Below are 12,167 nucleotides of genomic sequence, written 5' to 3' on the forward strand. Positions count from 1 at the left end.
CTCTCTGCTGTCCGACAGGGGGAATTACAGGGTGGTAAAGTCAACTGCAACAAAGAGACAGATAAACTGCAGGCGAAGGGGAAGAAATAAACATTTAAAAACTTTAAAATTGAATTTCTGATTACCCAGAAACGCACGGGCCCGTGGTCGGTTAAGATTGTCTGTCAAATGCAAATACTGCAAAATAAGATGTGGAAGTTTAAGAGCTATTACAGAGATGTGTGTGTGTGCGAGAGAGAGCTTGTTAGAAAAATCAATAGCGTAAAAGCAATTTAGGGAATAGAATAGTACCCTAAAATAAAAACATTTTTGCTCCCCTGACAGGACGCTGAATCCCTGACAGACAGTCGAGCCGGTGACAGTAAAAAGCCTGTTTAATTGCAGAATATATTGACAGTACAGTAAAGTACAGCAATAAAAACACCGCCATATTGCTCCTATTTTACATGACTTACACAGCTGCTGTTAAAACTCATGAAAGGAAACAGTAATACAGTACTTGTACAGTAATGATGCGAAACACAACATACAGGTTCACAGAGCACTTCGCCCAGCAGATTCCACTGACAGTTGGCTTGTTAATCCAGAAATGCACAATATTATAGGAATCGTAAGAGCAAGAAAAGAAGACACGGGAGCAACCAGGTCGTTGGCGACTGGCGATCGCTGGGTCTAAGAGGGGGGAGAAACTGGGCTGAGACAACTGTTCACGAAAGGGAGCACAGATGCACAGCCACGAAGCTCACAGACGAGAACAAAAAAAAAAAAAGGAAAAAAAAAAGATGAAATCAACCAAAAAAAAAAAAAAAAAAAAAGGGTTACTTTTGTGTACGCAATACATACATGACTTAAAATGACTCGACGTAGTCCATATTCACTCATTACTCTGCCGGCTGGCCTTCGTTTACCACGTCGCATCCTCATTGTGCCTTCTATCATGTATTACATGAGTGCTGCTGCATTTCACTACAAAGCTTCAGTTTGTAAATAAGGGCACCCCGGCCCGCTTCCTCCCGCCCTCCCGGCTACCGAAGGATCCTGGGAGCCGACCTGTCGTCGGTCGTCGTCTTGCGGAGCTTCACCCCCCGGCGTATAGACACCAGCATATCCACTCCATCCTGCGGGGTGGGGGGGAGCTCCTGGGGCGCGCACTGAGTCACATCCCCCGCCGCTGAGCTGGGGAAGGGGAACTGCCCCTCGCCGAGGGCGTGGGCACTGGCTGCCAGCTCTCCTATCTTCTCCACCAAGCTGTGGCGGTTGGCAGCCAACAGAGGGTCTTCTTCAGCACTGTGGGCGGCCATGCCGGGGGCCTGCTGGGCATAAACAGTCCTGTCTGCGCCTCCCGCTCCTCCGCATCCCCAAGCCGCGTCAGGAAGGCTCATTCTTTTCGGAGACGCCCTCATGTAGTCATTGGCCGCGGCTTCGTCGCCGAAGAGAAATTCGTCGCTGCCCGCGCGGTGCTGCGAGGGACTAGTGTACCCCGGGGAGTCCGGCACCGTGGGGGTTTTTACCGGCACGATGGGGGGCCGGATCGGAATGGGCCCAGACGTGGACGGCGTGCGTCTCACCCCCGTTTTGGAGGATGGCGTCCGGCGGATGGTGGCGGTCCCCGAGGCGATGGCGCCTGAGCCGCTTCCCCGTGTGCCGTTTTGAGTTCCCTGCAAGGTCTTACCTGCGGGCAGACCCGCTGTGCTAGCGGGCCTCTTGGTTTGAATCATACGGCGGTAGCTCTGCGCAATGTTACTGTGCCGTGGGATGGTGGAGGACTTGTCGAACTCGGTCTGCGCTTCGGGGTCGGCATCCCCGTTGAGAGAGTAGCACTCATAATCGGAGCCTGAAAACAAAATTAACATCATGAGTATCAACAAACCGGAATTGCAACTGCACCAATTTGGGAGGGGATCCAGAGCTCATTTCTACTATAGGGCTCCACATCCGGCAATACACATTTTCCCCAACGGAAACAACAGGGGGTCTTTGGAAAACCCTCAGGAAGCAGTGATTAAGAGCACTCTAGAGGCAGAGTCTCCGCTGTGACAAAGAATACGCACAATAGTACCTCCTCTGATCCAAATGAGGTAAATTAAGATCTCGGCAGGTAGGAAAGAGGAGCCGCTGGGTTGTGTGCTTATTTCTGGGGAGATATCAGGGGTGGCCTAACCTACCTGAGTGGCCCGGACCATAACAAGTGAGAGTACCCGCAAAAGCAGCGTCAGAAGGGTACAAAGAACATCATTTTTTAAATTCATGGGTCAGATACCGGCAGCGAGTGGCGGATTGGAAAAACACAATGGACAAAAGTAAGCCTTCACACCAAGCTGCACGCCATTGTCAACTAAGCCAAACAGAGGAGATTAGAGTGAAGATAGCGAGTGGTGAATATGAAGTGGAAGGCAATCGGTCGTCGAGGGCTAAATTGGATGTCTGGGAGAAGTTAGGATACTTTCAAGATAATAAGATAATAAAATAGTTAATGGCTGCGCAGCCTGAAAAACATGCAAGTTTGAGCATTTAATACCTGCGAGCTAGGCACACCGTCGCCGAGAAAGCATATGGACACCTGTGCAAGCAGAGGGGACACGCTCAAACTTCCGCTGGACCCAATAACTGTATCATGCAGACTTGCATCGAAGAAATTTTGGGAAGGCACATTAACTGAGGAACCAGCTGTTTGAAAGCAATGCAGCAGATGACAACCGGGAAACTGTTACTATGTGCCGAATATGACAACGCAGCCACAGATTTAGTTTTCCGCTGATGAATTACTCACAGATACCTAGTCTTTTTTTTTTTTTTTTTTTTTTTTTTGGACAGGCGATGTTGATGCAATTTTTCAAAATTGGACCCGTGCTGGGCTTGGTGTCCAGCTCCAAAATTTGACCCTCACCCGTGGTTCAATGCACCAGTTCCTATTTGTTTTCCCTCATGTTAGATGCTCAGACCACGGGGAAAATGGCGGGGAGCGCAGACAGAGAGAAAAAAATTTAAATGGAGCTCCTCGGCTCAGGAATGCTCTGCCACGCTGACGCAGGGTGCATCGGAGGACGAGATTAAAAGTTACGTAAGAAATAAACGGGCGATCAACATGCGACACAATTTGCAGGGAGGGGAAAAACTATGTATCCTGTGATTTTTCACTCGCTGTAGCTAAGAAATGAGGGGAAAATGTTGAATGAAACATTTGGTCCTCGTGGTATTGGCCCTGTCGCTGCGCCACTGTCATTACATGATAATTATCGGAGCACAGGCAGTTACACTGCCCACTGCTGGGCCATTTGGCCATTTGTTGAAAACAAATATCACAATCAAGGCGCCTCTCTCTCTCTCTCTCTCTCTCTCTCTATATATATATATATATATATACATATATACAGAGAGAGAGAGAGAGAAAGAGATATCGTTTTCTATTGCAGGAACTTTTACCAGAATTACCCAGAATTCTGTCCATTACCCTGAACCCCAAAATCCCCCGGGGAAAAAAAAGTACCTGGTCTCGGCTATAGGACTTTTCAATTACCGGCGACCTCTTTAAGGGGTGGGGGAAACAAGGAAAGTGTGTTCCACAACAACTATTGCAGCGGCTGCAGACGTGTTCATTTGTTTTCTGAACGCTTTTGTCTTCAGAGCAGAGGAAGAGGGTACATAAAGGAGCACACGGACGGCGATGTCCGGGGATCTTTTACGGAGTAAGATACTTATCATTGGGAAAGGATGGCCGCGTCGGAAAAAAATGACATTGCAGGTACAGCATATTACCCGGATATACTAAAAAACAACATATCAGGCAATAAATTCTAACAAAAAAAAAGGTTGACAGCGGATGTGGGGGTTACTTTGGGAGGGTATGGTGTCTTCGGAGCAGGAGGGGGTATTGGTCTGGGTGCTGTAGCCGCTGGAATACTGCAGGGAATCCCGGCTGCTCTTCTGCTGCTCCATGCTCAGGCCTCTGGTCAAAACCATAGCCAGAGTACTGGCTGCTGGAGAGATGGGCTCGCCATGCTGAAAAGCACACACACACACACACACACACACACACACACACACACACACACACGGACACAGGCCAGAGTGAAAATATGTAAATGTAGGCACTGATTTAAACACACCGCTTAAAAATGCCACACAATGCAAATATATGCACGCTCTCCCTCCTCACCTTTGGCGCAACACCACCCGCGCCCGCACCTCGCGCCCTGCTCGAATCATCCTGCTGCATCCCAGAATAACCCTGTGGACTGGGCGGGGCTTCAAGGTCTCTCATCTTATCCACCGACTCCCTCCTGCGCTGCAGAGTGCCGGCCAGCGACGGCTCGCTCGGGCTCCCTTTGGTCCAGTCCTGTGAGAGCAGACACAGGGATGACGCTAAGCCCCGCACACCCGCCGCTGTTTTCGTCGCCGCCATCGCACGGTTTCCCAGGATGCTGCTGAGTGGGGCTCGGCGTTGTTACGTGACTGAGCAGTCTTGGTTAAACGCGAGGAGAAGCACAGCGCTAAATCTACACAGCGACTGATGAGCAAAAAAACAAGCAAAAGAAGCAGTAGAGTTCTAACAGAGAAAAAAAAAAAAGCTAAAATCGCAAATAAAAAACAAACCTTCCAACTAGGAACCTTTGATGTGGGTGAGGGTGTGTTGGATCCAGGGGAGTGGTTAAATGTGGGGGACGCAGGAAGTATGACAGAGAGAGGCCTGATGGTGCCAGTGTGAGAAAAAGCAGGGCGGAAGGTGCCGAAGGATGAGTATGAGCCAAACTGCAGGAGGACAGACAGGTCAAAGTGCTCAACATCCTTCAATAGTCCACGTCACATCGTACTGCGGCTGTCAACAAGAGCCCACAGGCATCTTTAAGCTGTAGATAACAATGAGTGAAATGCACGCTTTGTGCGCGTGTGTGCGCGTCCACCACTAAGTGAGTGGACCGTTAGCCGAGAAAGATGCATGCTGTACTGACCGCAGTGGGAGAGTTGCAGTCGCTGACAGACTGGCAGGTTTCTGAGGCCTCAGAGGAGGCCGAGCTTGTTGATTTCTGGGGGGGGGGGGGCAAATGGAGAGAAAGAAATAGCGGAGGAGGAGGCGGAAAGAAAGAGAGAGAAAAGGGAAGAGAAGGCGGGGAGGGGGGATGATAGGAACACAGAAGGGGGAGAGTCGATGAGTTGTAGGAGGAGGAGAGTGTTTTCCTCTCCGAGAGCATCTGCGGAGGAGCAATCCAGATCGAAAAATCCAGCAGTCCGTAAGATCATTTATTCAGAGGAGGGCCGGTTGCATCACTGAGCCGGCGAGTCGCTGGCTCTGCCAGCTCAATCTGGTCCAACCCCGCAGGGGTGAGAATAACCAGCAGCAGCTAAAAATTTAACATTTCCAAACAGCAGTTGATGCAAAAAAATAAATAAAAATAATCAGTGCCTCCATCCAAGTCCAGCTGTTGAACAATTATATACAAACGAAGCGACCCCAAAATATGAGATCCATTATTCATCAATTCATCAATTAATCAATTCATATTGGACAATCAATAATCTGAAATCATTCTGGCCCCTTGTGTTTTCACAAATATACCCAATTACGATGTTAATCCTCAGATCTCTTTTCAGGGACGGGTACACCCACATATTACTTTATTAACATGTAAAAGTTGTACGTAGCATGTTGATGAGATACTGAAGAAAACATTTGGGTTTTTTTTTTTGGTTGTTGATCGAAAATGTTTCTGAAGCCAACATTAAATTTTTCCCCCCCTGAGAATTTGTTCTGTCATGTGATTTATGTAATTTCTTCCCCTGCATTTCAGGCCACACAAGGTCGATCTGATTCTTCATCCTGAACCATTAAGACATAACCACAAATGTAAACTGGTAATAATAAAACTAATATACACAACATGACAATAAAAATAATAATACTACTAATTACATTAATAGAAATAACGCGAATAAAAATATGACCACTGTAAGTATTATCATTGTTGTTGTCACTGTTGTTGTTGTTGTTGTTGTTGTTATTATTATTATTTTTATTATTATTATTATTATTATTATTATCATATGTAACTCATTGATTCATTCATAAGTTATACTGCTTATCCTTCAGTTAGGTAGAAGTTAATTATTATCCACATTAATCATCTGCCGCTTATCCTGCACTCAGGGGTAATCAGTATTATCATTATTGTAATTCAGAAATATAATTATAACTTTAGTAATAATAAAATCAATTTATTTCTATTCATCCATCCATTATCTACCGCTTATCCTGTAGTCAGGATCTGCTGGAGCCTACCCCTTTATTATTATTATCACTGTTGTAATAATAATAGTTACAATAATAATAATATTTTATTGGTCAGGAAAACTCATGAAGACATGAGGAGAACATGCTAACTCTAAACAGAGAAACACCCTGTCAGAATACAACTGTGGGCCTTGGCGCTGTGAGTCAGAAGCGCTAACCACTGCACAAGTGAGCCACCACAAAATAAAATTACAATAATAATAATAAATCACCAGGGAGTAAAACCACCTGTAAGAGGTTAAAATGCTAATGTAATGTGTCCAGCGTCAGTTTTTCTTGTGAAAAATCAGCTGGAGGGTCCTTCCTGGTTGATCCTTCCTCTCAAGTACAAAGAAACACACCTGAGTGTGTGTGTGTGTGTGTGTGTGTGTGTGTGTGTGTGTGTGTAAGCGGACTGTCAGCTGCCTGAGGTTGAACAGGCATGATGAACACAACAAACAGGCTTTCACATTGGCAGGTTTTCATGATTATTTTGCCTGCCTGTTGTGCTGGGCTTCTCTGTGAGTCTGTAAACATCATCCTGATGTCTAAATAATACCAGCTTGAAAACGCAGGAAAAATACTTCATCGTCATTGCCTCTTAGAATGACCTTCAAATGTGCAGTCAACCTGCAACGTCCTGGAAAAAGATTTTGGTTTATCTATACTTCAAAAGGACCCATTAAAAAAAGATGAAGAGTAAAGTGACAAAGATGTAACAATGAAGAACGATTGCGCCGCCGGGGTCGAGGTCGACGCCGTACCTGGCTGGTGATGTCAGAGGGCATCGGAGAGGGGGACTTGGAGTGGGTGTTGGCATCCTGGGAGACAAAGCCAGAGTCGTGGGAGGAGACACTGCTGAGTCGGTGAGCTCCCGCCGAGGGCATCTGGAGGATGCTGTTTAATGGGAAATAAATTCAGTTCGTGCACGGCGGAAAAAAAATAAAACCAGCCCCGAGATCAGTTACATTGCTGATTGTGTTGTCTGGTGAAACGGGTAATAAGTGACAAGGCCAGATGATGAATTGATCAAAAAGCGATGGAGATGATGGTGGTGCTGCGAGAATTACGCCGCTCTGACAATTTCAGCGCCTCAAAGAGGACGGAAAAATGATCACCTCTTTGATATGTATTTCCCTGTGAGCAGCACCATCTGTCTCTCAGCTTTTGTCTGCTCTGTCACTGTCAGCCAGACCCGTCTCTCTTTGCCACCCACGCATTCTGGAACGTGCGCCTTGTGCTTATTACCTCCCTTCTCGGCGCCGCCCTGCTGCTGGAACACATCCGAAACTCATTATCGCCCTCAATCACAATATTCTAGGAAGAGTTCAATGGAGGACTTCCAGGTTCGGCAATTTTATTTATTTTATTTTAAAATAACTGATGTTACCCTCAGGTCGCTTCCTTTTGTGTCGCAGCCACTTGAGCCGTGCTATTTTTAGCTCCATTGCCGCCATGACAGGAACAGCTCAAGACACGCTGCGTTCTCAGATGTAATTTGTTAACCCTAGTCATGATCCGGATAAAATAAAAGAAAAAGAAAAAAAAAAATGACCTGTTGACTTTCACAGGCCCTGCTGAATAAGCTGAAACAGATATCCGTTCATTCATTTTCTATACTGCTTATCCTGCATTAAGGGACTACAGGGTGCCACAATTTGCAATTTAGTCACAGGGCCAGATTCACCCTTTCATTCATTCATCCTATACACACACAACTCATCATGTAGATATATACGATTATTCACTCGTTCACTCACACATCATATAGAGCCATGCAACGATTCACTATTCATTCACACGTCAAATCTCCACAAACAACCATTCACTCTGTCATTGACACATCATATAGAGACATACAAACTTCACTTTGTCATTCATATATTATATAGAGACATACCATTCACGCATGTGGCCAATTTAGAGGTCTCCAATGAACCTACAGCATGTTTTTGGACTGTCGGGGGAAAAAGATGCAAACTCATTCAGAAGCTCTAACCAAGCTGAAAAACAAGAAGAGTCCCATCTCGAGGCTTTATTTACCGTAAAAATGAGCTATATGAAACTCACATCTGCATCAAGTTGAACTGAACCAGGTTAAATGGAGCGCCTTACAGAAATAACAGATTTGGTGTTACTTTGGACAGTCGTCACTATGACGCCACCAAGTGGTGGTAACCTGATATGTTTTAAATCAGTGATTCTTTCAGCTGAACCATGCGGATTATTAAATCCAAACGACAACACGCTCTAAGCTAAGGGGATGTGGGAGAATATCCTGGCAGAGATAGCTGCACTCCTGTACGTGTGTGTGTGTGTGTGTGTGTGTGTGTGTGTGTGTGAGGGAGCTCTAGCCATGTACCTGCACATGCTGCTCTTCCTGGAGCCGGTGCTGCTGGGGGAGGAAGGCGGGGTCTGGTAGGACCAGGTGTAGTCCGAACCCTTCAAGTCTCGAATCACCTGCATCCATACAGAAACACCATGCAAACAACAAGAAGAACTCAGGTTTGGATCGGAGAAGGACCGACAGCTCTGACTTCTCTCTTAATAAATTACAATTAGATTTGCATGTTTTTATCTTTTTTATAATTCAGGAATGACTCCGCTCCTTCTTGTGTAGCTGAAATACTCTAAGAAGAACTTGTGAAGTTGAAGTTTCCGAGAAAAAGGCATAGCCTTCCTTACTTTATTATTGTATTTCATCCTCCAACCATATTAGTTCCTTCCAAAAAAAAGAGAGCGCTGTACATCATACAGCAAGAATTAAATGTAAATTTATGTGCATTTCCATCACCTGACGTTATGCATAGAAGGAGCTGTTCTTACAGTCTCTGCAGGTGCTTCTTTTTCCTCTGGCGTTCAGGAAAAGTCTATTTTACCCCATTCGTTTCATTTTAGTGCAAGTCATCTGGCTAAGATCTTCAGTTAAAGATTCTTACCGATTCCCCAAAGGGTTTTTTTTTCCCGAGACTCATAAAGTGGTTTACTACTAAAGGGGAAGGGCACTAAAATAAAATGAAAAATAATAAAAAAATAAATTGAAAAAAATAAATAAAATAAAGCTTTAGCGGAATCTTCCTGTGTTCACGTGGGTCAGGAGAAAAAAAAGATGTCTGGCTATATAGACATAGAGTACATACATAAAAATAAATTGATCCTTTTTTTTCGCCCGAAAACATAAAAATACACGTCAAGCTGAACGCACCAATAAATCAGCTCCAAAACTAGTCCCATTCATACCCCTTGGAGGTTTTAATAGGATTGACGAACAGGAGAAAAGAAAAGCTTGGTCGTATAAATCATGAGACCATTTCTTAAAGGTTTGCGGCAAATACCGTACATGTGAGTCAACTCTTAGTAATTTATTCATTTGCTGACAGTACCAGTTACTCTGTACACTTTGAACGGAGGGTTGGAGCCAGTTAACACAGGGGTTGGGTTTTAACCTGCCGGCTCACCTGTCTATCACAGAAACATCTAAATCATAGGTGTCAAACTCTGGCCCGCGGGCAAAATTTGGCCCGCACTGTAATTATATTTGGCCCGCAAAGCCATCTCAATTGACTATTAGAGCTGGCCCGCCGGTATAATCTACAGTGCATGTATCGCTAATTCTACAAATCCCAGAATTTTCTGCTGGTGTTTTGGCACGAAAATCACAACAGGACCCATAAACGCCTTCTCCTCTGTTGACAGTAGTCATAGCAACCTTATGCTGATACTGGCACCCTGCTACTTAGGCAGAAAACAGGATTTTGCATGTGTGCAATATTAAGTTATATATTGTATAGTATTAAGCTATGCTGTTCCATATTTAGTTTTTAAGCAAAACTTGTCAGGGTCCATATGAAAAGGTTCATTGTTAAATCTGGAGGAAGATTTTTTTCAATAGATATCAATGTTGGTCCAAGTTTTGAATTTTGGCCCACTGCGTGTTTGAGTTTGACACCACTGATCTAAAGAGTCACGCCCATTTTTCCAAGTTATCTACCAAATTTCTTTTAATTTGGTGTTGGCCTGAGAACCTAGACAGGGCTCGGGGAGGCTCTGGGAAGACAAGCCCCAGTTGGAGACCAGGTTTTCAACCTCCTGTGAAGCAAGCGCTTACCAGCGTTCCTCCACTGTTTGTCCGAGTATGACACGGACTCCAACTGCGCCCTTTCGTTTCTGAACGGTAAGCCGCTGAGTTGGTTCTTGCAGAAGAGTCTTACCTGCTCACTGGCCGGTGGCAGCTTGTGGGGGTCTTCAGTCAGCACAGTGAGGTCGTCAACAATGGCCTGCAAATGTGTCGTCTCTCCCAGCATGGCAATCTCCACATTCTGACAGTTAAACAAAAAAAAAAAAAAAACATTGAAAAATATACATTTACTGGAATTCATCGAAGGCGCTCTCCTCCTGGATGGAAAAAGGCCTGGAGCTCCTCACCACCACGGGCTGCAGCAGGTTGATGAATGTACAATAGCGCCCCCTCTCTTCCAGGAGGGCTCTGCGCACTGCCTGCTTCTCCGTCTCCTCCATCAGCAGATAGAGGTCGCTCACATCCTGCATGGCACTGTCCAGCTGAGGGCGGAGGTTTCCACGACCTGAGGTGGGGATAGAGGTGGGGGGGCGGTGCGCAAAAAGCAAAAGGTACCAAGAGACGGAGGACGGGAGGAAGGGTCAAATCGGGGAGGACGGAGATAAAAAGACCAAGGCGAGGAGGAGGAGGAGGAGGAGGAAAAAGAGATTAGGAATTTGAGGAGGTGGGAGATAATCACACGAGGGGGTGAAAGTGTGCAGCGGGGGGGAAAGGAGGGTGAGAGATGAGAAATGGTTAAACACAGGAGAAATGGTTGATGCTCTGGAGGTCAACGTACAGACATTCAACATTCGAACGGCGCATTTACACGGTATGGGGGGACGATGGAGCAATGGATGTCGGGGTTAATGAATAGATGTCAAACAACTCAGATGGATTTCATTGGAGGAAGAAAGACCGTTGAGAGACCGTCAGGCCTACATTTAACACTGACACCATGACAAACCATCAAAGGGCAAAACGACGAAGGACAGATGTGATGAAAATGATTTACTCTGACAAGTCAGCGCCAGATAATAGCTTCAGATCACCAAAGAGTGTGTCAATATAGTATCTACCTTAAATTCAAGCGATGCCCCCAATGTAAGAACACGTGGCCTCACGTATGACTGTTTTTGCAACTTAATCCGTTTCAAGTGTTTTTAGTTATTTAGTCTGCTGTGATAGTGCAGATAGTACTAGGATAGTATAGGCTGCTAAAGGTCTTCGTAAAATACTGAGCAACATTTAGTAAAATGGCATCCAAATGGAAATTGAATACATAGGAGTCATATAAAGTATATAAAGCTTACTGCTGTATACCAAGCTTACTGTTCTGTATATTTCCTGTGCATCTTGTATTTGCAAGTGTTATTTGCAGTCCTTATGTCCTCTATTGTAAGTCGCTTTGGATAAAAGTGTCTGCCAAATGTAATATAATGTAATGTAATGTAATAAATGTGTGTTTCTGTGTGTGTATTCACTATACAGGAATGTCTCAGAAAATTAGAATATAGTGATACAGTTCTTTATCTTCTGTGATGTAATTAAAAAAACAAAAATTACTTTTTCATGATATTCTAATATTTTGAGATAGGATTTTTGAGTTTTCTTAAGATGTAAGCCATAATTAGCAATATTAAAATAATAAAAGGCTTGCAATATTTCAGTTGATTTGTAATGAATCCAGAATGTATGACATTTTTGTTTTTGTAATTGCATTACAGAAAGATAAAGAACATTATCACAATATTCTAATTTTCTGAGACAGTCCTGTATGACCAAAAGTGTTCGCTCACCTGCCTTGACTCGCATATGAACTTAAGTGACATCCCATTCCTAATC

General features: G+C 44.8%; 1 protein-coding gene across 3 annotated transcripts in view; it reads right to left on the minus strand.

Annotated features, from left to right (window-relative positions):
• Window positions 1–356: 356 nt before the first annotated feature.
• The window catches only part of mtss1la (MTSS I-BAR domain containing 2a), a 34,762-nt gene continuing 22,951 nt past the window's right edge, over window positions 357–12,167 (minus strand). The window contains exons 7-15 of one of the 3 annotated variants that reach the window (XM_086163043.1): window positions 10,691–10,848; window positions 10,477–10,584; window positions 8,628–8,725; window positions 7,030–7,162; window positions 4,950–5,024; window positions 4,594–4,749; window positions 4,157–4,336; window positions 3,834–3,999; window positions 357–1,834 (exon numbers count right to left, since the gene is read on the minus strand). In XM_086163043.1, the coding sequence (XP_086019169.1) occupies window positions 1,026–1,834; window positions 3,834–3,999; window positions 4,157–4,336; window positions 4,594–4,749; window positions 4,950–5,024; window positions 7,030–7,162; window positions 8,628–8,725; window positions 10,477–10,584; window positions 10,691–10,848 (1,883 nt within the window). In that variant the 3' untranslated portion in view covers window positions 357–1,025. The remainder of the gene's footprint in view (window positions 1,835–3,833; window positions 4,000–4,156; window positions 4,337–4,593; window positions 4,750–4,949; window positions 5,025–7,029; window positions 7,163–8,627; window positions 8,726–10,476; window positions 10,585–10,690; window positions 10,849–12,167) is intronic. The other 2 variants (XM_086163044.1, XM_086163045.1) reach the window with 2 other exon arrangements.

This window comes from Fistularia commersonii, chromosome 17 (genome assembly GCF_037954325.1).
Source record: "Fistularia commersonii isolate RoL2024-O1a breed Wild chromosome 17, RoL_Fcom_v1.0, whole genome shotgun sequence".
NCBI classification, from domain to species: Eukaryota; Metazoa; Chordata; class Actinopteri; order Syngnathiformes; family Fistulariidae; genus Fistularia; species Fistularia commersonii.